This window comes from Bos javanicus, chromosome 5, assembly GCF_032452875.1.
Source record: "Bos javanicus breed banteng chromosome 5, ARS-OSU_banteng_1.0, whole genome shotgun sequence".
Taxonomy (NCBI): domain Eukaryota; kingdom Metazoa; phylum Chordata; class Mammalia; order Artiodactyla; family Bovidae; genus Bos; species Bos javanicus.
Window position 1 is genome coordinate 30,415,365 of NC_083872.1, and position 24,941 is coordinate 30,440,305.

The 24,941-nt window shown below is 40.3% G+C and overlaps 1 protein-coding gene across 5 annotated transcripts in view; it reads left to right on the forward strand.

The window, feature by feature from the left end:
- The first annotated feature begins 1,440 nt into the window (after window positions 1–1,440).
- Window positions 1,441–24,941, forward strand: part of RACGAP1 (Rac GTPase activating protein 1) — a 28,155-nt gene continuing 4,654 nt past the window's right edge. Inside the window, exons 1-15 of one of the 5 annotated variants that reach the window (XM_061416169.1) lie at window positions 1,441–1,571; window positions 9,391–9,475; window positions 13,241–13,443; window positions 14,408–14,544; window positions 15,489–15,558; window positions 17,188–17,241; window positions 17,902–17,982; window positions 18,366–18,483; window positions 19,436–19,566; window positions 20,191–20,355; window positions 22,039–22,134; window positions 22,222–22,420; window positions 23,713–23,818; window positions 23,993–24,125; window positions 24,234–24,369. In XM_061416169.1, the coding sequence (XP_061272153.1) occupies window positions 9,391–9,475; window positions 13,241–13,443; window positions 14,408–14,544; window positions 15,489–15,558; window positions 17,188–17,241; window positions 17,902–17,982; window positions 18,366–18,483; window positions 19,436–19,566; window positions 20,191–20,355; window positions 22,039–22,134; window positions 22,222–22,420; window positions 23,713–23,818; window positions 23,993–24,125; window positions 24,234–24,369 (1,714 nt within the window). In that variant the 5' untranslated portion in view covers window positions 1,441–1,571. Of the gene's footprint in view, window positions 1,572–1,747; window positions 2,004–3,205; window positions 3,226–8,664; window positions 8,879–9,386; window positions 9,476–13,240; window positions 13,444–14,407; window positions 14,545–15,488; window positions 15,559–17,187; window positions 17,242–17,901; window positions 17,983–18,365; window positions 18,484–19,435; window positions 19,567–20,190; window positions 20,356–22,038; window positions 22,135–22,221; window positions 22,421–23,712; window positions 23,819–23,992; window positions 24,126–24,233; window positions 24,370–24,941 lie in introns of those variants that run through there. The other 4 variants (XM_061416168.1, XM_061416170.1, XM_061416172.1 and 1 more) reach the window with 4 other exon arrangements.

Genomic DNA, 24,941 nt, shown 5'->3' on the forward strand with positions numbered 1-24,941 from the left:
ATCCTGGCTGCATGAAGTACAAGCTGGAATCAAGATTGCCAGGAGAAATATCAATAATCTCAGATATGCAGATGACACCACCCTTATGGCAGAAAGTGAAGAACTAAAGAGTCTCTTGATGAAAGTGAAAGAGGAGAGTGGCTTAAAACTCAGCATTCAGAAAACTAAGATCATGGCATCTAGTCCCATAACTTCATGGCAAATAGATGGGGAAGCAATGGAAACAGTGACAGACTTTATTTTGGGGGCTCCAAAATCACTGCAGATGGTGACTGCAGCCATGAAATTAAAAGACGCTTACTCCTTGGAAGAAAAGTTATGACCAATCTAGACAGCATATTAAAAAGCAGAGACATTATTTTGCCAACAAAGGTCCGCCTAGTCAAAGCTATGGTTTTTCCAGTAGTCATGTATGGATGTGAGAGTTGGACTATAAAGAAAGCTGAGCGCCGAAGAATTGATGGCCTGTCAATGGCACCCCACTCCAGTACTCTTGCCTGGAAAATCCCATGGACAGAGGAGCCTGGTACGCTGCAGTCCATGGGGTTGCGAAGAGTCGGATACGACTGAGCGACTTCACTTTCACTTTTTACCTTCATGCATTGGAGAAGGCAATGGCAACCCACTCCAGTGTTCTTGCCTGGAGAATCCCAGGGACGGCGGAGCCTGGTGGGCTGCTGTCTATGGGGTCGCACAGAGTTGGACACGACTGAAGCGACTTAGCAGCAGCAGCAGCTGGAGAAGACTCTTTGAGAGTCCCTTGGACTGCAAGGGGATCCAACCAATCCATTCTAAAGGAAATCAGTCCTGAATATTCATTGGAACGACTGATTCTGAAGCTGAAATTCCAATACTTTGGCCACCTGATGCAAACTGACTCATTTGAAAAGTCCCTGATGCTGGGAAAGATTGAAGGTGGGAGGAGAAGGGGACGACAGAGGATGAGATGGTTGGATGGCATCACCGACTCCACGGACATGAGTCTGAGTAAACTCCGGGAGTTGGTGATGGACAGGGAGGCCTGGCGAGCTGCAGTCCATGGGGTCGCAGAGTCGACTGAGGGACTGAACTGAACTGAACTGTCGGCTCAGTAAATCTTCCGAAATTCTTCCTATTGAATGGAGAGATGATCCACTTCTCAGTTAAGAATTTCCAAAAGTCCTATTTCCGGGTCTGGGGAAAACAGGCCCAGAAAAATTTGCCCTCAAAAAGTATCATTTGCCTTTAGTCAACATGGTATCTTGAATGCCTTCAAGAAAGTGTTCCGGAGGGAGTGGGGCGAAGGGAGAAAGAAAACCCCCAAAACTGTTGACCTTAGTCAAGATGGGTGCCTTTGGCCTCGCTCTATCAGAATGCGCATGCCCTCTCTTGTGTCCCCGCCCTTCTCCGTTGCCCTGGCGTGTGCGTCAGAGCGTGGGCGGGGGGAAACACCGCGGGAGGAATAAATTTCTCTGTGATTGGTTGGTGCAGGATTTCAAACCTGGCCTAGCGGCGCGGTGCTGTTCTGCCGTTGGGTGAGACGCGGAGGGAAGTAGAAGGCCGCCCGGGTGGGGCCAGGCGGACCCGAAAAGGTGGGTGTCGGGGGTTGCGAGGAGAGGTGTTTGTGGCGCTGGGTCTTTTGGGGGAGGGAGGCGTCCCCGGTGGTGAGCTGTGGCCCTCACGGGGTCGGGGTAGGGGGAGGCCGGCACCTACAGCTCCTCCTCCGCGGCCCTCCTCCGGCCGGGGGCGCGGGCGGCCTGAGCGGGCTTTACTTAGGGAGTGGGGGGTTCTTTAGTGGCGCCATGTTTTGTGGAAAGCCGAGGGCGTCTTTTTGAGATGGTGACTTCAACAGGGCAGAAGCTACCCCAAATAAATGGCTTTCACTTAAAGACAGAAAGTAGGTGGGGTAGCAAGACGTTTTCGACGGTTCTTTTCGGAGGAACAAAACTTTTTCAATGGGAAAAGCCCTGGTGTTCTAGAGGCCGAGGCGGCTTGGAGTGGAGCCCCACTTTCTAGTGGGCTGTGTGAGTCTCGGGAAATGATGACATTTGCCTTTCTCATTAAAATCTCAGCCTTAGAAACAGCAAGGCCTTACTTTATCCTTTCACATAGATCCCTGTTCATATCTAGATCCTATAGACTCATCTACAGAGGGAGTCTATAGGAGGGAGTGTATAGGATTGTGGGTTGGGTGGGAAGATAAGCTTTTTTTTTTAAAGAAACGTCATCGTACTCTTTAATGTGGTGGGTGAGCTTTCGAGTTATTGAAAATGTTTAGGGAAGACGCCTTTCCTATAGGTTAATCATTCAACAGGCATTCAGTGCAAAATTAAGTACAAGACAGTCTTACTTGGCTTTAAATGAGCTTGCAACTTATTTGTGCTAATAGAACTTAGAAAGATAACTGTGGTGAATATAGTAGGCCTTTACACTGTTGAGAATACGTTAGTTCGGCCCTTTTAGAAAATATTTTGCACCATTTATCAAGAGTCATAAGAGATTTTTTTTACCATCTAACTTGGTACTCCAAGCCTTGGAAGTGCATTTTTAAGGAACATGGCCACTTGAAGAAAAACACTGTCCGTAGTGATGTTCAGCTTATTCGTTCATTGAATATTTTATCATCATTTGCCAAATGTCAGTCATTGTTCTAGGCACCAGAAACTCATCAGTGAGCAAAAATCTCTGCCTTCTTGGACGTTAAACTAGTGGGGAGACAAACAATAAACCAAATAAGTCAGTTAATATGTAAATATGTTAGATGTAGATAAATTTTTTTGAGCAAAGTAAAGCAGGAGTTTGGGGGGAAAGATGCAATTTGAAAGGGTGGTTAACAATGGGACGATGTTTTTTTTAATTGAAGTGTAGTTGATTGACAGTGTTGTGTTAGTTTCTGGTTACAGCAAAGTGAATCATGTTCTTTTTCATATTTTTTTCCATTATGGATTTTCTCCATTATGGATAATTACAGGTCCTGCTATACAGTACTCTTGCCTGGAAAATCCCATGGACGGAGGGGCCTGGTGGGCTGCAGTCCATGGGGTCGCTAGGAGTGGGACACGACTGAGCGACTTCACTTTGACTTTTCACTTTCATGCATTGGAGAAGGAAATGGCAACCCACTCCAGTGTTCTTGCCTGGAGAATCCCAGGGACGGGGGAGCCTGGTGGGCTGCCGTCTGTGGGGTCGCACAGAGTCGGACACGACTGAAGCGACTTAGCAGCAGCAGCTATACAGTAGGACTTTGTATGTTTGTCTATTTTATGTATAGTTGTTTGTATCTGCTAATCCCAAACTCCTAATTTATCCCACCCTCTTAGTGCAGGAGACCCGGGTTCAGTCCCTGGGTCGGGAAGATCTCCTGGAGAAGGGAATGGCAACCCACTCCAGTATTCTTGCCTGGAAAATCCCATGGATGGAGGAACCTGGTAGGCTACAGTCTATGGGGTCGCAAAGAGTCGGACACGACTGACTGACTTCACTTTCCTTTCACTTTCTTTCGTTTTTGGTTGCCATAAGTTGGTTTTCCATTTCTGTTTCATAAATAAGTTCATTTGTGCTGTATTTTAGATTTTACATATAAGCAATGTCATATGGTATTTGTCTTTTTCTGATTTCCTTCACTTAGTATGATAATCTCTAGGTCCATCCATGTTGCTGCAGATGGCATTATTTCATTCAGGGCTGAGTAGTATTCTACTGTGTGTGTGTGTGTATATACATATGTGTGTGTGTATATACATATGTGTGTGTGTATATATTACGTGTAGTATATATATGTGTATATATATTATACACACACACACCCGTACATGCCCCTTCTTTATCCATGCATCTGTTGATGGGCATTTAGGTCGTGTCCATGTCATAGCTATTGTAAATAGTGCTGCTGTGAACATTGGGGTGCATATATTTTTCAAACCATAGTTTTTTTCTGGATATATGCCCAGGAGTGGGATTACCAAATCATATGGCAAGTCTGTTTTTAGTTTTTCAGGACCTTCCGTACTGTTTTCTCCGTAGTGGCTGCTCCAGTTTATAATCCTGCCAACAGCGCAGGAAGGTTCCCTTTTCTCCATACCCTCTCTAGCATTTGTTATTTGCAGACTTTTTAATGATGGCCATTCTGACTTGTGTGAGGTGGTACCTCATTGTGATTTTGATATGCATTTCTCTAATAATTAGTGATGTTGAACATCTTTTCATGTGCTTTTGGGCGGCCTGTATGAGTAAATGACATTTGAATAAATACCTGAAGAAAGTGAGGGAGTGACCATATGAAAAATTCTAAGTAGAGGTAAACAGAATTACCCAAATGTTCAAGGAAGAGAACAGTTAAATAAATGTTCATCAACTTCTTGCAACTTAATGGAAACATGGTAGAAAAAAGTAAGACAATATATAAATCTATAATTGCAGTTCTATGAAATATGAGTGCATAATGGGCAAAGATTACTTAGGGAGGTGCATTGAGTTCAGGGTGGTGAGGTTTTAGTTTCACCATTAAAAAATGTTACTTTTTTTCTGAACAGAGAAAATTAACAGTATGAGGCAGCGTTTTATATCTGCCAGATGAGTGTTTTAGATAATAAAGAGGTTGTTTTATACTAAAATGATTACGGAACGCTTTCCATAAGTTGATAATACTTACATTAGACCCTGAAGAATGGAACACTTTGGAATGGAAAGAATTCACAGAAGAAAAAGAATAAAAGGAGAACTTAGTATAATGAACTGGTAATGATTTTATGAAAAATAGTAATTTGTCTCGTTCTGCTTTTTTTTTTTTGTGGGGGGGGGGTGCGTACTGCACAGGCTTGTGGGATCCTAGTTCCCCCACCAGGATAGCTGGGCCCTCCGCAGTGAAAGTGCAGAGCCCTAACTGCTGGACTGCCAGGGAATTCCCTCTTATTCCGTATTTTAATCTTCATTCATGTTGGACTGAAGATGTTCTGTTTACTCTTTCTGCAGTTGACTTGCTCATGAGAACATTTGTTTTCAAGATATTCCTTCTGCCTGCCAGTTGAATAGAGGCTTTGATATGGTGAAGCAAAAGCTGGACATTTGGGAAAAAGAATTGTTCTGAAATAACTTTCATATGAAAGCATTTTGTAGTATTGAGACAGTCTTAGGGGATGTTTTTCCTTGGCAGCAGAGAACTGGTATTGTTAATTTCTTGGGACTCTTCAGATTTAGTAACGTTTGTGAGAATGTTTTTCATCAAAACTCTTTCCTGAAAAACTCATTGCTTTGTCTTACAATATTTAACACTCTTGATGCATCTAAAACCTGATGTATAGGTCTCTTAATAATGTTATTTGTAGGGGGAGGAAGAAGAGGATAGAGACTTTTCCCAGGATACCCTGCAGTAAGATCTGCAATAGTCTGTTATTCTGAAGGATGATGTCTGTTCTCTTGGCTGGGTGATTGAAATTAAATTGGGGACTCAAAGCAATCACATCAAGCTGAGACTCTTTCCTGGTGATGCCAAATTGCTCCCTTAAGGATACTCACAGATTGGGAATCTGTAACATAGTGACTTCTCCACCTCTGGGGCTTCTCATCAATAACAGCTGAGATTCTCTAGCACCTTTTTGTTTAAAGTGCTCCACAAACTGATTTCCTTGCTACACACAAGGATCATTTCAGCTTTCCCAGAAGACAGCCGCCTCTGTAGTGAAAAAGTGACAGCTGTTTTACAGCTGCGCAGCAATGTACTACAATATGACTTTGTTTGTGTTTCCGTTCACATTAGTGTATCTCCTAGCTATGAGCTAAATAATAAAGGGGGAGAAATAAACAAGTATTCATGAGGGTGAAGATGTGACCCAGCAGGAAAATTAACACGATTTTTAGTTGATACTGAATAGAATGAGTAAATTTTAACTTGTCAAGATATCAGGGTTAGTACTGATACAGAAAGATATTTTTGTCATCTATAAATAATTCCTTAGAGTCACTTCTATAGAACATAAATAAAAATACATAGTTCCCCAGCATACAAAGTGAAGAGGATTATATTTTCTGGTGCTGTTTGGATTGCCCAAAGTAATTCTGTCTTAGAGGAAAAACTAGCTCTTCTCAGATGCTATGAGGCTCATGTAGAAGAGCTTGTTTAAGAGCCTAGACCATGTCAAATTTTACTGTCTCCTCCGTTTTTGATTTGAAGTCCAGCTGTGGTTTGCTAATCACTATTCTAGGATGTAACTAACAACAATCACACAAAAACAAAACCAAAAAATTCATACCCACTCTAATACCCTATAGTCTTATTGTGAGGTTTGCTTTATACAGTATAAAACTTTTATCTCCATTAATTTGTAGAATTCTTTGAGGCAAATATGGCAAGTATTTTTGTTCCCATTTATAGATGTGTTTCAGAATTTTAAGTGACTTATCCACGGTTATACAACAGGTAAATAAAAGAACTAAAAGTTTATCCTAGGGCTTCTGTCACCTTTATTTAACTGTTTTCTTTGTTTCCATGTATATTAAACATGTTCAGGTAGAATGGAAATGCTTTTGACAATTAAATCATGTGGGGAATGTGTCTGTATTCATTCATGAGTTTGTTCTCTGGCTTCAATTTATCAAGTGTTTTTTTTTCTTTTTTTTTTTTTAAATACTGAGCCTTTGCAATTTAGTTCCAAATGTAAGGTTTCTCCTTTCAAATTTAGAGTCTAGCTGGGACATAGCTGGTGAAGTTAAAATAGAGTACAAGATGAATGTGCCACGTGAGCAAAGCAGTTGAGGAAAGATTGGGACCAGAGAGGTCAGTTGAAGTGAATGTTAATGACCTGCATGTGTTGAGGGGCTGGCTGTAACATGCATAAGAGAAGAATCCACAAAGTTCGGTGACTATATTTGTAAGAAAGGGAGTAACTTAAGGTGACTCTGAGGTTTGAAACTGAGTGACTGGGAGAATGATAAAAATAAGAAAATCAAAGTTTGATGTCAGGAGGAGGAGGACCAGGGTAGGTCAGTGGGTAGAGTAGTTGATAATATATGTGAGGGAAGGATGTTTTCAAAATCAAGCTCGGCATCCAAGTCATCCCGAATTGAGAGCTATAGGATTGAGTCGGCGGAGGGAGAGCTGAGGGCCAGAGAGAGAAATGGGGGGGCTGTCTGTAGCTATGCAATGACTCAAATGGGGTAGTTGGATACATTCAAACAGCTGTCTCCTAGGTACTAGGCATCCTGTTAGGAGAACAATGTAGATTGGGGTAGTTGTGTGAGATCACAGTTACTACGGTGAGATGTCCCCAAGTAGGTACTCTGTGTCTTTAGTCTTTTCAGGAATCAAGTTGTGTTTTCAAGAAAGTACCTCCACACAGTGCTCACTCTAGGGAGTGGTGTACACAAGAAAATAGTGAAACAAGAATAGAGGAACTTGAGAAAATAAAGAATTTCTCTTAAAGGGGACAGAGAATCAGATTGTTGTCATTTAAGTCGTAAAAGTCCTCTGATTTTTTTTTTAATAACCAGTTTTCGGTATTCTAGTTGCACTGTCGAATTTTCCTTTTCTGCTTGTGTGCTCAGTCGTGTCTGACTCTTTGCAACCCCATGGACTGTAGCCCGCCAGGCTCCTCTGTCCATGGGATTTCCCAGGCTAGAATACTGGTGGGGATTGCTATTTCCTCCTCCAGGGGAATCTTCCCAACCCAGGGATTGAATCTTTTCTGCATTCCTAGTGAAGTAGAAGTTTTTCTGTGTACTGAGCTCACTGTTGTACAATGTCAGATTATACAGATGAGGGAAGAGACGATAGACACGAATAATAACCCCATATTAAAACTGACCACCGACTTTGATTTTTATTGGGAGCCAAAGGAATTCATCATTTGAATAGGCTACTGAACGCCCTATCCCTGTTTTCTGTCCTGTAGCACAGAGATGTATTTGCCTTTTTTTGGTCATATTGTTAAAACCCATGGGCATCTCTGTGACTTCTGCATCTTTTCCTACCAGTTTTAATACTAGTCTTTTAGTTTTGTTTCTAGTTTAGAGAAAGAGCTTTGTAATAAATTTGTCGGTCTGGTTGCTTAGCAGCTTGCTGTGATTATTATGTAGCTTGGAACAGATACATTGCTGTTTGAAAATCTTGGTTTCCGGCCCTGATTCAGGTATATATTGCATCCAAGCTTGGAATTGAAAGCTTTTTTGCTATTAGAGCAATCATCATACAAGTACAAATGAGTAATTCTGTAGCATTTAATAGAAAATATCTTAATGTTTATATATTCCTTTTTCCTTTGGTTTTCCCTCCCCTTTCTTGCCCTGATAGCTTATAGTACAATGTTACAAACACTGTAAAGTCACTAATCCTTCATAAAAGAGTTCTTAAAATTTTATTTAGATGCATGAAAGAGGACCTGGACTAGAACATTCAAGGGATGATTAGGAGAACATAAGAAGAATCCTTTAATGGTGTTTCGGAGGACGTTCAGTTTTCAAATGAAATTTGATTTTTTAATTTCATTTCCTTGATAATTTTCATAACATTGCACTGATGTCTTTCTTTCTCAACTGTTAAGATCTTATTTCCTCAAAGTGTTCCCAGTTAAAGTCTATTTGGAACAGAACTGCCTGTAAGGACACCATTTTTAATGTAATATCAGCAAGTCTTTAGGGGGGAAATATGAAGCTTGAAATTCACTATTACAGAACACAGTAGCAAATGATTTTTCCTTTGCCCTTCTAGCTGTGAAGGTGGTGTATTGTCTCCTTGATGCCAGAATGTGGTACAACATAATCCTTTGCCTATACTTAGTACAAATTTATTAGACATAGTCCCTGCATGCAGTCCAGCAGAGAGCCCTGCATTACAGAAATAATTCTTGTGCTGCTGAGCTGGCGATTTCCCCACTTAATCGCTCGTGTGACGTCATCTGTGCCGTTGGTAGGAAATGTGCTGACCATGTCCTGCATTTTAAAAGGCAGTTGCCACATGGGTACTAGCTAAAAATGAAATTAAAAATAAACCTTTCAAGTTACATTGAAAGTCTTCAAAGTACAGCAGGATTAAAGTGGCAAAAATGTTATATTAATCATTAGGCTCGACTAAGTAGTTGATCACCTAGTAATAAACTAACACACTTGTCCCTAATTGCTTTCTTCTCAGCTCCAAAGTGATTGTAGAGTGGAGGAAAAGAAGTAGGCAGCAAGGGGTGTTACATTCAGGGGACTGAAATGCTTTTGTAATTTTCAAATGAGTCTTAAACATTCTAACTTTGTTTTTATAATAAGGATTACACAAAACATCAGTTGTTGACTTGAGATTCTCATAGTGGTAGCTTACACATGGATGAGTCCAGATGTTAGTCACTGATCACTGTGCTGGATTGCTACTGAATCTTTTGTCTGGGGGAGATGGCAGGACCCCTAATGTATATTTGATTTCTTGGCAGGAAGATGGATACTACGATGCTGAATATGCGGAATCTGTTTGAGCAGCTTGTACGCCGGGTGGAGATTCTCAGTGAAGGAAATGAACTCCGTAAGTCATTCTGAGATGGCCTGTGAGGAGAGAAAAAACAGATTTCAGATTTGGGCTTTCTACATAGCCTAAGTGTGTTCCAACCCTAAAATTGTTTTTCATTTTGAGTTACCTAAAAAAAAAACAATGGTCAGTTATTTGTGGTCAAAGCTTCATGGACACGGATTCTAAATGGTCCCTTTTTTTTTTCCTGTAGTTATTTTTAAATGGGTTTTACCCAGATTTTTTCATTATTAAGGTTCTCTTTTCACTAAATAGTTGGCATTAGTTGCCAATTTCATTTTTGTATAACAAACTGGGCAAAATCTATTGAATTTCTAAGGATGTTGCTTTTTTCATTAGAGGAATAGTCGTGTACATTTTTTATCTGGGGTTTTCCTTGTGTCCTATAAAACATTTTCAATTAGAAAGGAGAAAAATGACATAATTTCTTTTTGAAGGAAGGACAATCCATCTGCTTTCACCTACTTCATATATTTGATGCTTAGTAATAAAGGTTTGAGGTTGGGTGGAGAGCTAGGGAGGCAAAGGAGGTGGTGATGGAATCGTCTTCTGGGAAGTAGATTAGTGACAAAGAAAGGTGGAGCCGATAGCTCTGACTTACGTGGTCTAAGGGAATTATTCTTTACTGGCTTTTCTTTGTGTTACCATCCTCTCCTATTTCAGATTTTCATGAATATCTAATTCAGTGGGTGTTGCTGCTAAGTCAGTCTCATTGGTATAAAAGTAATGCAAGAACTAAGTCCTAAAAATCTTCATAGTACTTACTATAGTGTGTTGCTTGTGCCATTCAGTGCCTTCTTTAATTTGATTCATGCTTTTAATAGCTTTCATTTACTTACAGCCCTTTCAAAACAATATTCTCTTTTCTCTAATAACTGTTGCATGACCTTGTCATCTGGTACCAACTCAGTAACCATGATGGCATACTAATTAGGCTTTTCTTTGAGGTCACATCATCTCAGAAGACAGATTGTTTTGGAGTCCAGTGGGGAAGAGATCTTAAAATTCAGGTTCACTCAGCCCATATTCAGTGAGAACCTATCACAACTTCTAGCACATGTAGAGGGAAAGGGATGACTAAATGACTTCATGGAAAAAACTAGGGTTTGACTTGAGCCTTCAATTGGATATAGGGTAGGATCCCAACAGACAGAGGTAAAAGAGGTCATTGAGTGTTAAGGGAGACTTCTGAGTGGAGGCAAAAGGGTGTTGGATGTGAGGTAAATAAGGGTAAGTGGGGAATGACTTAATCAGAGCCGTGCTTTTGGAAAGTTACCCTGCCAGAGGTGGTGGCTGTATTAGAGGTGGAGGCTGAGAGGCTGATTAGGTGTTTGCCCTAGCTCAGGAAAGAGGCATTAGGGAGCCCTAACTGGAGTGATGATTGTGAGCATGGAAATGGGCAGAAGAGGCTGTGATACTAAGATCTCTAGGAGGAAGCAGCTGATGGCATGTGGGGGCAGAGGGAGGAATTTGAGGTTTGGAGTCTTAGTAACTAGTGCTGGCTTTTAACTGTTATTTCTGTCTGTGAGATAGGAATTTTGCCACAAGGATTTGGAGATAAATGAGATACTAGGTTGTGAAAATACCTATGGAAAAAATATGCCGTAAAAATACAAGATATTTATTCTTACAGGAACCTTTATTTTATAAGTAAATTTCTGTCTTTCCTTAATTTCTGTTACAAAGTAGAGGTACATTTTGTACCCGCTCTGAATCCCTAACTTGGTATGTTGCCCTTTGAGGAACTAAAATGACTTAATGTCTTCTGGACTCTAGAATCTCCTTTTCTGCAACCACTCTAGTCTGTTATCTTCTTAGAGCCTAGGAATTCTTCCCATGCCTAATTGTCCCCTGACTCCTTACTCTTGCTTTTCATTATATAACTTCATTCCTTTCTTTTTTTTTGTACAGTAATATCTTAGTCATGTATGCAAATGCTCTGGTTTTGGTCTAATATAAACAAGCATTTAATCATTTGTATTAAAATAGGAATGCCTTCCTTTAAATGAACTGATACTTTATTTGGTTTCAGTTCTGTTGTCCGATTCAGTTAGATCTGTAACATATGCCATTTAACAATGAATGGGAATTAAACCCCAAATAAGACTTTTCAAGGAGTATCCTAAAGAACAAGCTAACCAGCAAATTAGGTCAAGTGAAAATCTTTTCATTCTTAAATTGTTTTTCAATTCAGGAAATAGTTGAGTGTGTAGGCAACACTATATTTAGAAACATTGACCACAGTGTAGAACTAGAAAGCTTTTAGACTATGGAAAGTGTGTTTCCTGTTCTTTATTTTTGAAAAAGGGAAGTATTACATACATTGAAAAATATGCAAACAATAAGTTCTTTGCTTGGTGAATCGTGAGAGTAAAATGTGACTAAGAACCAGCTCTTGTTTTTAAACTTTCTCTTCGTGAATCTATAATTTTGAAATATTTAAAGTTGCAAAAGGATATATTGTTTTCTTTTTCAGTTAAGGAGAAAAAAGCCCCTTAGAAATGTGTTCTAAACTGTTAACTAAACCAGTATATCATTTACAACTATTTCAATTGTAATAATATATTTTACTTTTTGAGATCCTTGATATTTGTATTATCTAAGATAACTAGGTCATAATATCCTGCTTTGCTAGAATCTGTTGTTTACTAAAAACTTGTTTCCTTGTGTGTCAGAATCAGTTTCTCTAGATTGAATTGTTATCCTAATTTGTAAGTTTGAAATTTGGTCAAATAATTAAAATTGCTTTAAAAAAGCATTATATTATTTCTATGCTCTTACGTTAAATTCAAATAGGAAAGGCTCCCTTATTACCAGAGAATCTGCTAGCTTTGTGTGAATTTGGCCTAGTTTCCACTGTAAACTGGGTTAATTTGACCAGCAGCAGATGTACACCTTGGAAGGTTCCTCCATGATGCTGGTGGAATGATGGCTTAGAGATACATTGAGGTTAACTAGAACAGTAAGGCATTGTAGAATTGTCTTTGCAGTAGTCTTTGCAGGTGATAAGAATGGATGCCACCAGCGTTGTTATGCTTTGAGGTGCTGCCTTGGAAGCGATGCTTCCTTTGCAGACATTTGAAGAGAGTCCACATTCCTCTTATCAGTGAGTCATCCAAAGCTAGTATGATCTTCTCGTCCTGTGTCTTTCCAACTGGAATGTTTACATACCCTTCAGGGCTGTGTTAAACAGCAGAAGCAAATTGGCTCTTTACTTTCAAATCAATATTTGTATAATTATACAGCTGAATGCGATTGCAGGCCTAGACATCTGTAATATTAATCTACATCTACTGGAGCATATTACAGCAGTTACATTTGAATTTGCTGTTTAACGCCTCTTTGGTGCAGCAACATGTGACTCTAAAGGAGGGTGTTTTTGTTTTATGGCCTAACTGTCCTGGTGCATGACAGCTGCCCCAAAGGTATCCTCCTTTGATTGCCTTCTGTTCAGGAGCTTTCACTGTTAGTGTTACATCTGGAGCCAGGTGACTAATGAGTTACTTATTTCATAGCAGATGCCACTGGCTAAGCCAAAAGTAAGTGGCCTATTGGAATAGGAGTTGCTCCCCACAAAACTCTTGACCAGAGTGATGAACATATATCAAGGATCTGCTCCTGGTTATTTTCAGCTGGATTTGCTCATAATTCAGCTAGTCCCTTAATTATGCATTTGGAGTAAAACTAACTGGAGGACTCATTTATTACAGCATTTATACTCTGTTTGGTGCTTGAATTATTAAAGTTTCCCCCTTTTCTTAGAATTTATCCAGTTGGCAAAGGACTTTGAAGATTTTCGTAAAAAGTGGCAGAGAACAGACCACGAGTTGGGCAAATACAAGGATCTTTTGATGAAAGCAGAGACTGAGCGTAGTGCTCTGGATGTTAAACTGAAACATGCACGCAATCAGGTGGATGTAGAGATCAAACGGAGACAGCGAGCTGAGGCTGACTGTGAAAAGCTGGTGTGTATTGTTTTTCTGCTAGCACTGTGACAGTGGGGGTGCCCTGTTTCTTCTTCATTAAAGAATTAGAAGCAGTTTGTCCATGATTGGAGCTGAAATTGCAACCAGAAATACTATTTTTCATAGGTTGAAATTTAAATTTTTTAAATTTTTTCTCCTTTAGATCTTAAACATTTACTTAATATACAGATTTCAAATGAGAATTTAAAGAATTAGGGGGAAAGGCAGGGAGATCCTAGCATATTTGATCTATTTCTTATTGTTGATTATAAGTGCTACCTAGAACATCCTCATGTAAGATAGTAACAGCTAGTACTTTGTCATTGATATAAGCAGGACAATTCTTAAGTCTTTATTGCGGCTCTTAATTTAGGATAAAGGGCTCGCTATGTTCAACCAATATGAACACTGGGACGTAGGGCACTGTCATTTTGATGTACCAGAGTGGGTCATGGTACAAAGGAAGCCCTTTCTAGGAGGGACTAATCCATCTTGGTATACTGTTAGATGCCTCAGTAAGCTCAAATCGTCTGGTTCCAGTGCATCACAGCTTTGTATCCATTTTAATGCATTTTGCTCCACCATTTAGAAAGGTGGGTGGCTGCTTTGATCTGTAGAAGCCAATAATTGTCCTGATAAGATGACACTAAAGTGTTTTTGCTCTGTGAAATCTATTTTGGGACTCTGATTTTGCAGTCCTCTCTTTTCTTGAATTAGTGGTTTGATCCAAAAGTCTTGTAGCAGAAACCTCACTATTCTAGATAGAGTTCATTTTACCAGTCAGAAATCAGAGACGCAATCTGGGCTTGATGTGAATTAATATGCTATTGGTGTAGCAGCCTTCCTGAAGGCTCATTTGCATAATGCTGTATTTTAATGTCTTCTGGTTTGCCTGTCCCATAAATTTAAGGTGAAGCTTTCTCCCCTGGTTAGTTAGGATGTTTTACTCTGCTTTGGTCTGTAGGAAAGACAGATTCAGCTGATTCGAGAGATGCTCATGTGTGACACATCTGGCAGCATTCAACTAAGTGAAGAGCAAAAATCAGCTCTGGCTTTTCTCAACAGAGGCCAACCAGCCAGTGGCAATGCTGGGAACAAAAGGTGGGGGAACTGCATCTGTTATCTGATCACAAGGAACACAGCTCTAATAAGTTCTTATTATCTAAACTCTTAAATATACTGCTTTTGGAATGTGTGCTAAATAAAACAAAAAGACTTTGGAGGAAGGGTGGGTGGGAAATAAAGGTGCAGGGGCTTCCGGTTTTTTTTATCTTAGGTTTTTTCATTAAGGGTAAACTTTGACGTTGGTGCACAATTGCACCAACATCAATAATCCTGCACATTGCTAAGAAACCTAAAGGTGGAAGTGGCAGTTCAGCAATACTTCCAGTGTTTACTCTCTAGAGAGCTCTCGTAGTTCTGGTTTAGAAAGACCCTCTGAGAGCCAAGCCCAGACAATAATTTTGGTTCTACTGCATCACAATTTAGAATAGTCTCAACCAGGCTTTGAATTAACACCCCCAATACGATACGTAGGGAATGGTCAGCACTCTGAGCTATTTATTTTGTTGTCTGGTTGTTTTATGGGGAATCTTTATAACTAAGAAGATGTACAGGCTTAATTTCTTAAAAAGCTAATGCTGGGTAATTCTCTCTCTTGTAGAAAACAACCACAGTTGGGATCAAACTGAACTTCACTCTTCTGCCTGTGACTTTTTAGCAGCCTGTAGTATAGACTCAGCAGGAAATAGCACCTATACCCCTGACTAACTTTAAACTGCAGTTATGAGACCTTTGCTGAAATAGCAACTGCGCTGCATGTGTGCTCGTGTGTGCACACACACACAAACACACATACATACACAGTCTCCCTGGAAAACCATAAAAAGCAGCTCAACACAGCTAGGGTTTGAGCTTGTAGTTATCTCCACAGGGAAGATGCTGCTGTGAAATTGCTGATGTTACCTGACTAGTGTGACTTTTTCTGGTGTTGGTGGATTTTACTTTGCACAGTCTTGTTTCTAACTACTATTTCACTCATCTAGACTGTCAACCATTGATGAATCTGGTTCCATTTTATCCGATATCAGCTTTGACAAGACCGATGAATCCCTGGTAATGAACACTTGATTTCTGAGAATTATCTCTTTTTCTTAACCCTGCTCCATCAGGAATCTCTCTTCTGTCCTCTCTTCTGAAATTCCCTTATTACTATTTTATTAGTTGATATGTTATAGATACTGACTAGCTTTTAAAAATATAAATACACACAAGCTTGTAAGAGATTGGCATATATTTAGCCTTTGGAAGTGAGAATATAGAATTTAGGATTTGGCATGAGGTTAAATTTATTTAACGAATCTGTGAGCTGCCTGTACTAATTGATTATTACATCTTGACTTTTTAAAACCCCAGCTAGGGGGAAAAAAAAAATTATCAAGACTCTATCCAGCCAGGCTTTATTTGCTGCTCTTGGTGAGAGTAGATGTGTGCCTTATTTCTAAATTAAATTGGTTCTTGAGGAAAACTTAGTCATACTTCACAATTAGAAGGAAACCAATGCCTTGGAACTTTAGCCCAAAGGCTGATGAAAGTTTCCAGGCACTAGATAATACCTTGATGAGCAGTGGTTCACCTGTCTGAGCTCTTTGTTACCCTGCTGTTGTGGGGCAGCACCCTTCTTGTAATGTATGGTGATGTTTCTGCATAAAAGGTCATACCCTGATAGTCAGTCTTTGTTCCAGAGACTTGCAACTTATTGGTTTGTGTAGCTTTCCTATTTGACTGGTGGAAAGCTAGCAAACTAAACAATAAATCAGGAGGTTATTGGTAGTTGGTCATTTGATGATAGCAAAAGAAATGACAACTACTTGTTACTAGGCTGAGAGTTTTCTGTCCAAATTCAGAGTTTGACTAGGGCAGTAATTGCTCTTTTGTAGATATTAATATTAGGTATCACCTTTTGGGAATAAGGAATGACACAGTTTGGGATTTGTAATAAAACTAGAATATATTTCTAGCTGCTTTTAGAGCTAGACCTATGGTGTAATATCTCTTGTAACTGAGGCTGAATCAGACAACCAGTACCTAAATTACTTGACCATAAGTTGGAAAGGATAAATTTATTTAGCTAAGCTATAATATATACAACTGTTTAGGGGTTTTGTGTTTTCAGAGACTATCAGGGTCAGGAGGTCATAGGTAGCTACTAAAGATGAATGCAAAAATAGAGTGAGTGAGTGAAGTGAAACTAGACCACAGTGAAAGACAAATGAATACTTTTTTAGGGCCCAAGGAGGAGGGATGATTGAGAGATGTGAATCCTAAACTAGAACTTTTAAAGTGGCTACATTGTACAGAACATCAGATTAGATGGTAGCAGTCCCTAATGAGCAAGGATCACATCTGAACCATTAGTATAGTGCCCACCATTCTGTGAGTTCTAAAACTAATTACAAAAATAATCAGAAACGAAGGACCAGGTACTGAAGATAATCACGACAGAAGTTGATTCTTTAACCTTTTCTTGCCTCTGTGGTATTGATTCCTGATTCTATTATAATAGCTTCAATTTTGGAAAGAAGGCATGTTCACTTACCACAGCCCTATGGCTATAACATTTGAGAATTGTGAGTTAGATACTCAGACTCAGGAGGTTTTTAAAATTTTCTGTAAATGTATTTGCATAGGGTTTAGGGGAGGCCTAACCAAAGAAGGATATTAATACAGTACAATTGTCAACAGGATTGGGATTCTTCTTTGGTAAAGACTTTTAAACTGAAGAAGAGAGAAAAGAGGGTATGTATGGTTTTGTTTACTTTTGGGTTTGTGTGTCTGTTTTTACTTAGTAGCAATAAAAGAGTTTTCTCAGAAATGTTGCCGTTGTGCTACATTCCTGACATGTTGCTCTAGCTGATGTTAAACACATATTACAAGTGAATCCATGTTGGGGGCGGGGGCAGTATTGATCGTCCCTGAGGTAGTAAACTCAAGACAGAATCCTGTCCTGTCTGTTTCACTATTCTGAGCTGATTTAAGTTCATTCATGGAGAGGGAAAGGATCTATTTAAGTTTGTTTTGAGATGTCATATGAATTTTTATGCAGAACTTTTGTGCTCTAAGTTTCAGATGAAATATGTGTGTAATGGGATATACAGAGATCTATCTGTGCTTGTTTAGGGTCCTTAATATGTTTCTAGGACTTCATGTCCTTAGATAGGATTACACTCTACTTTTTCTGGTGCTGCCATCTAAATTTTTCCAAAGCTTGGTTGTTCTTCTAGGGCACTGAAGGCCTTTTTGTGGAAATAGGCTGTGAGAGAGTGCACATTGTTTGTTATTTCCTGCAGCGCTGGTACCTAGGACTTGCATCCAAGTTGTCTAATTGAATAATTTTATTTTTTGTGCTTCAGATCTCCTATCTGGCACTAAAGTTCTTGGGTTTTGCCCCATTTCTAGCGCTCAAATAGCCGACAGTTCGTGGATGGTCCCCCTGGACCTGTAAAGAAAACGCGTTCCATTGGCTCCACCGCAGACCAGGTAAGAATAACTAGGCTGAGAGAATTGTGGTCTTGAACATAGCGAAGTGTAGTGGCCCCAACCATAAAAATCCCAAGTCAACATTGCAGTGTTATTTTGAAAGAGATGTTTGGTGAAAGTTTTTCTCTGTACTAGGATTCTTGTTATCCACAAGAATAGAACAGTAAACAACGTCAGCTTCGTGTTTGTTCTCAGTTGCTTGCGTGTATACCTACCCCTGTGACCTGTATTTTATTTGAGAGTATTAGATTTCAACTTCAAGAGTATTTGGGGCTGGGGGCTTAAGTCCTTACTAAGACTCAGAAATTTTTTAACTCCACCAAACCACCCATAGTAGAAGGGAAATTAGATTTATCCTTCCCTCATTACTGCCTTTGTTTCAGGGAAATGAATCCATAGTTGCTAAAACTACAGTGACTGTCCCCAATGATGGCGGGCCCATCGAGGCTGTGTCCACTATTGAGACCGTGCCATATTGGACCCGGAGCCGAAGGAAAACAGGTCCGCTGGGTTTGTGGCTGAATTGCCTGTGTGAAAACAACTGGTAAAATCCAGGGAGAACTGGTTTCTTGGAACCCTCATGAGGCAGGGGCTGGATGTTTTAGGTTTACTTTACTGCTACTCACTGAGGGACAGAGCTCTGTTTTTGTCATGCCCTGCTTTGGCTTGCTAGCCTGACCTACACCACTGGTGTGTAACTTGTCTCTCTGGAGACAGTGTTTTGCATAGTTCACTTCTGGGTATTGTTATAGATTCCTGAGTGTCTAATAGTTATATTGTATATTTGGCTGTGTCGGATCTTTGTTGCGGCACTCAGGATCTTTGCTGTGGGGTGTAGGTTTATTTGGTTGTGGCTCACAGGCTATTGGAGAAGGCAATGGCACCCCACTCCAGTACTCTTGCCTGGAAAATCCCATGGGTGGAGGAGCCTGGTAGGCTGCAGTCCATGGGGTCGCTAAGAGTAGAAAACCACTGACTGATTTCACCTTCACTTTTCACTTTCATGCATTGGAGGAGGAAATGGCAACCCACTCCAGTGTTCTTGCCTGGAGAATCCCAGGGACGGGGGAGCCTGGTGGCTGCTGTCTATGGGGTCGCACAGAGTCGGACACGACTGAAGCGACTTAGCAGCAGCAGCAGCACAGGCTATTTAGTTCCCCTGCAGCTAACATGGAAGACATGTTTCCTTTCCATGTCCCCTGGCACTGGAAGGCAGATTCTTAATCTCTGGACCGCCAAGGAAGTCCCTACTAGTTATATTAGAATTGGGGTTAAAATTCAGAAGGGAGAATTACCTGGCGGTCCAGTGGTTAGGACTTCGCACTCTCACTGTCAAGGATCCTGGGATCCGTCCCTGGTTGAGGAACTAAGATCTCACAAGCCACAGGGTGCGGCAAAAAAAATTCAGAACGAAATATCTAAGACACAAAGCGTGGAGTTGTCTGTTTTCTAGGTACTTTACAGCCGTGGAACAGTGACTCCACATTGAGCAGCAGGCAGCCAGAGCCAAAAACCGAAACAGACGGCTCCAGCACTCCGCAAAGCAATGGGGGGATGCGCCTGCACGACTTCGTCTCTAAGACGGTAAAACTGGGGTTGCTGCTGCTTTGGGACACATCTAATTTTTTAATGGTGGGCATAATATTTGCTAATCACAAATTTACATATTTAGTATTGTAAAGTTAAATGTCAAATTTCCTTCCTCCTTCTCATCCCACTCTCCAGGGTTCTAGAGGGTGTGTATCTTTCCATTCTGTGAGTGATAGTAAAAGAAAGCAACTTTTCAGAAGCAGTTTTTGCTTTATTGTGATATGTATTTACAGTTCATGTTTGAATATGGCACGTGTCCCATTTGATTTCTGGTAAAAATCCAAGCAAACTGACAGGGGCACAGAGGCATTAACTGACTTGTTTGAGCCACAGGACAGTAAGTAGCGAAGTTTAACATAGAGGTTTTCTGACTCCTTGCCAACAAATTCTTTCCACTAGTGTATGGTGATCCCTTCCAACTCAGTGCACTTATGCAAATTACTTAGCCTCTTTTTGCTTGTTTCCTTATCTTAAAAAAACCTATAGGATTATTGTGAGAATACACAAGTAAAAACTAAGTGTAAAGGGATGAGAAAGCTGTTGGGCACATGCTGAGTGCTTAATAAATGTTGATTGATGGTAAATGTTCTAATTCATACCATTCCGTTTCATCCTCAGGTTATTAAACCCGAATCTTGTGTACCATGTGGAAAGCGAATAAAATTTGGCAAGCCGTCTCTGAAATGCCGAGACTGTCGTGTAGTCTCTCATCCAGAATGTCGGGACCGCTGTCCGCTTCCCTGTATTCCTACCCTGATAGGGACACCTGTCAAGATTGGAGAAGTATGTATGACCTGTGGGAGCCCTCCCTGTGTTATGACTTTGTTAGCTTTTAAAAACTTGTGTGTTCAGACGCTTCAGTCTGTCCAACCCCTTGTGACCCCATGGACCGTAGTCTGCCAGGCTCCTCTGTCCGTGGGGATTCTCCAGGAAAGAAGACTGGAGTGGGTTGCCAGGGGATCTTCCCAACCTAGTGATAGACCCTGCATGGTAGGTGGATTCTTTACCTCTGAGCCACCAGAGAAGCCCTTTAAAAGCTTATGGTCATTTTTTTCAAAAATTATTGATGCCATGTACATTTCCTCCCTCAAATAGTGAGTAGAAATTATAAAATATTAACTTGAAGAATCCTGTTTGGGTTTGTCTGTCTGATTAGTAGCCTTTCTAAACCAAATTCTTCTTCCTTTTCTTCCCCTCCCTTCCCCTTCCTCTTTCCCTCCCTTTCCTTTTTTTCTTCCTTTTTCCTTCTCCCTTCCCTCCTTTGGCTTCCTTTTCTTCTCTTCCTTCCCATCCCATCTACTTTTGTAAAATTTCAAACATATACAAAAGTAGAGAGATGAGTATAACTAACCCTGGTTCTTATCATTCAACTTTCATGATCCCTGACTTATGTCGAGTCTTGATTTGTTAATACCCCCATCTCCTCCTCCTGACCCTATTCAGTGAATTATTTTGAAGCAAATCCCAGCCATGATATAATTTCATCTTTGAATATTCTTTCTCTTATGTTAGAGATATTCCATACTAGGCTATTAAGATTAGATTCATTTCTAAAATTCAATTCATTAAGAAATTATTATTAGAAGCAACATTAGCAAGAATCAAAACAAAATGATTGAGCTGCTACTCAGCCTCCAGCAAATCAAATATTACTTTTCTTTAATCTTTTTTTTTTCTTTTAATGCATGATTCCCATTTAATCTTTATTTTTTTTTCTGGTTGTGCTGGGTTTTTGTTGCTACTCGAGGGCTTTCTCTAGTTGACAGTGAGTGGGCCTACTCTCTGTTGTGGTACACGGGCTTCTTTTGTTGTGGAGCACAGACTTCAGGCCCGTTAGTCTCAGTAGTTGTGGTACATGGGCCTAGTTGCTCTGTGGCATGTGGAATCTTCCCAGACCAGGGATCAAACCCATGTCCGCTGCATTGGAGGTGGATTCTTACCCACTGTACTACTAGGGAAGTCCTTTAATCTTAGAGTTTTTATCCATGCTTGTAATTTTTTTACAGATTTTCTGTAATATAGAGCCACGGAGTTCTCTCCTACAGATCAGTGTGTGTCATAGTCAACTGAGTTGTATTAAATAATTTTTCTTACTAAGAGTAATTACAGGATAGAACAGATTTTTTAGAATAATAAATTAGTTTATATTACACTCCATACCTGTAATCTCATTATTGCTTTCTTTCTGATGCCCTTGACTGTAAGAGGAGCAGGGGTGGAGTTGTAGCTAGTGATCTTATTACTTGTTCATGCGAGAGTGTGGTGTATGTGACCATAAATCAGTCCTGGTGTAGAGGTAGGAAAAATAATTGAGCGGCTCTAGTCTTATTTATGCTTTGGGAAGAAGAATTTTAAAGTAGGCATGATGTCCCAGCCTCTGTATTAGTCTGGGGATGGCTCTTCCCACTGGTCTTCATCTACTAGTCTAAGTGGTATAAATAATAACTCTAAACTCGCCTTTTTCAGGGAATGCTGGCAGATTATGTGTCCCAGACTTCTCCAATGATCCCGTCAATTGTTGTCCACTGTGTAAATGAGATTGAGCAAAGAGGGCTGACCGAGGTAAGAGTCCACCCTTGGAGAGGGTGAATTTGTTATTTGCATCAGTAATTAAGAGGTTTTTAACTGAAAGTGTCATCTTGATAACAGACAGGCCTGTATCGGATCTCAGGCTGTGACCGGACAGTGAAAGAACTAAAAGAGAAATTCCTCAGAGTGAAAACTGTACCTCTCCTCAGCAAAGTGGATGACATCCATGCTATCTGTAGCCTCCTGAAAGACTTCCTTCGAAACCTCAAAGAACCGCTTCTGACCTTTCGGCTAAACAAGACGTTTATGGATGCAGCAGGTGGGGCAGATTTTAATGCTTAAATATGAGTCCCGCGGGGGCAGGAGTTTTGACTCTTCTGTTTCCTGCTTTGTCCCTTGCCGGGTACAGTGCCTGAATACAGTGCTCAGATACTGTGATGGATGAATAACTCTTCCATGTTCCCTGTGCTCTTCCTGTCTGAAACGTATAGGGTCCTAACAGGGTTTTTTTTGTCGTACTTTCTGTTGCTTTTTTTGGTCAAGTTTTAGGTTGTCCTTTTGAACTTGGAGCAACCCTTGATTTTTTTACCTCACGCCTTATATTTAATCCATTGGCTCATCTTATCAGCAGAAGCCTTGTAAATATATCTTAAATTTAAAATGTGTCATTCCTATTGCTGTCTCTGGAGTGCTGTAAGACCCTACTGGTTTTCCTATTTCTACTCTTGCCCTCTACAGTATAACCTTCACATAGTAGCTAGAGTGGTCCTTTCAGAATTTAAATTGGACGATATCCCTTCTTTCCTCAGTATCTCCCAGAAGCCTCTCGTAAGTCTCAGAATAAAATCCACAGTCCTTAACAGGCCCCAAAGACCCACATGATTTTGCCCTGGTTATGTCTCCAATATCATTTCCATCAACATGCCTTCCTTCCTTCCTTCTTTTCCGGTTACACTGAAATTCTTGTAATTCCTAGACTATAACCGAGTTTATTCCCAACTCGATTAGAGGCCATCATACTTGTTGTCTCAACCTGGAGTGACATTTGCAGGATTTGCTCCTTTGTTTCTTTCAGGTTTCTTGTTGGATAGCTTGTCCACAGAAACACCTGACCAGCTGGTCAGAAAGAACAGCTCCCATTACTTTCTAGTTTTCTTGCCTGCCTTATTATTATATGTATCACTGCCTGATAGGTATTTGCTTTCTGATTGACTCCTCCAGTAGCATGGGGCAAGGGCTTTTGTTTAGTTCTGCTTGATGCTGCGCACTTAAAACAGTGCCTGGCACCTGGTAGGCTCTTAACATGTTTTGTGAACAAGTACCTTCTTTATAGTTGTAAACTGCAGTTATACGTCTGCCTTCCTGGAAACACGAGTTTCCAGCTGCTCTCCCGAACTGCAAGAGTTGTTTTTTTTTAAAGTTCTGATTTCTAATATTGAGCTGTTGGCCAGTAGCCTACTTGTTAATGAAACTAGAGACTGATGCAGTCATGAACCTAATCAGAAGTTTCAGAAGCTTACTGTATAGATGAGACTTTGTGGTCGATAGCTTGGAAACCTCTTGTCAAGGGAAAGAAGTCTAGGCCTCTTGGTGCTTTCTTTTCATTTACAGAAATCACAGATGATGACAACAGCATAGCGGCCACGTACCAGGCTGTGGGTGAGCTGCCCCAGGCCAACAGAGACACACTGGCTTTCCTCATGATTCACTTGCAGAGGTGAGTAGAGCGGAGATTTGTCTCTGTGAGTCTGGGAATTTGCCACATGGAAGAGGATGGGGGTTGGATGTTAGGGAAGAATGTGAAGGGTGAAGTATTTTCCTGTAGATCTTTTATTTTGGTCTACTTTTAAGCAGAAGGACAAGTCTTCTAATGTAATGCTCTTTTACATAGAGTGGCTCAGAGCCCAAACACTAAAATGGATGTTGCCAATCTGGCCAAAGTTTTTGGCCCTACAATAGTTGGCCATGCTGTATCCAATCCAGATCCAGTGACATTGTTACAGGATATCAAGCATCAGCCCAAGGTAAGCAGGCATGTTATGTTACATGAACTCATACAACAAAACAGGACAAATTGGTGAGAGGTAAGCCCTGAGCGTTGATAGTTCGCTAACATGTTGGGTGGCTTTTAGGTGGTAGAACGCCTGCTGTCACTACCCCTGGAATACTGGAGCCAGTTCATGATGGTAGAGCAAGAAAACATCGACCCCATGCATGTCATTGAAAACGCAAATGCCTTCTCGACACCACAGACCCCAGATGTCAAAGGTAAGGCCTAAGGCGTGCTTCTTAAAGGGCCTGACTCCCTCTCTGGTTTTTGGCTGGATGCCCTCTCCTTCCCTTTGCTAGAGCCATTTGAAATACATATTCTTTAGTAAAATTAAAAGATTTTTGAGAATTCTAACATTAAAGAAAAAGCTATACAGTTCTACCATCCTAACTTTTTTTTCACTTTTCCATGTTCTTCTTTCTTTATCCATATGGATATTTTTTATAAATATAGATATAATAATTTAGATATAATTGGTTATTTCATTTAGCATTTTGTGAGAACTTTCTCTGTTACTGTATGATCTTATCATTTTTATGGTTGTAAACTATAATTTACTTAAATATGCTATGTTTGGTACTGATTTTATTTTTCAGTTTTTCATAACTACATATACTGATGGCATTAACATATGTATATGCCTTTTTATTTTTCCTAATGGTAAATTCCTTGGAGTGGGAATTACTGAATTGAAATAAAGGTTTTAAACATTTCTGTTTCTTGGTATGCTTTACCAATTTGATTTCTTAAAGGCTTTTGCCAATTTGTATTGCCACCAAAAGTGTATGAG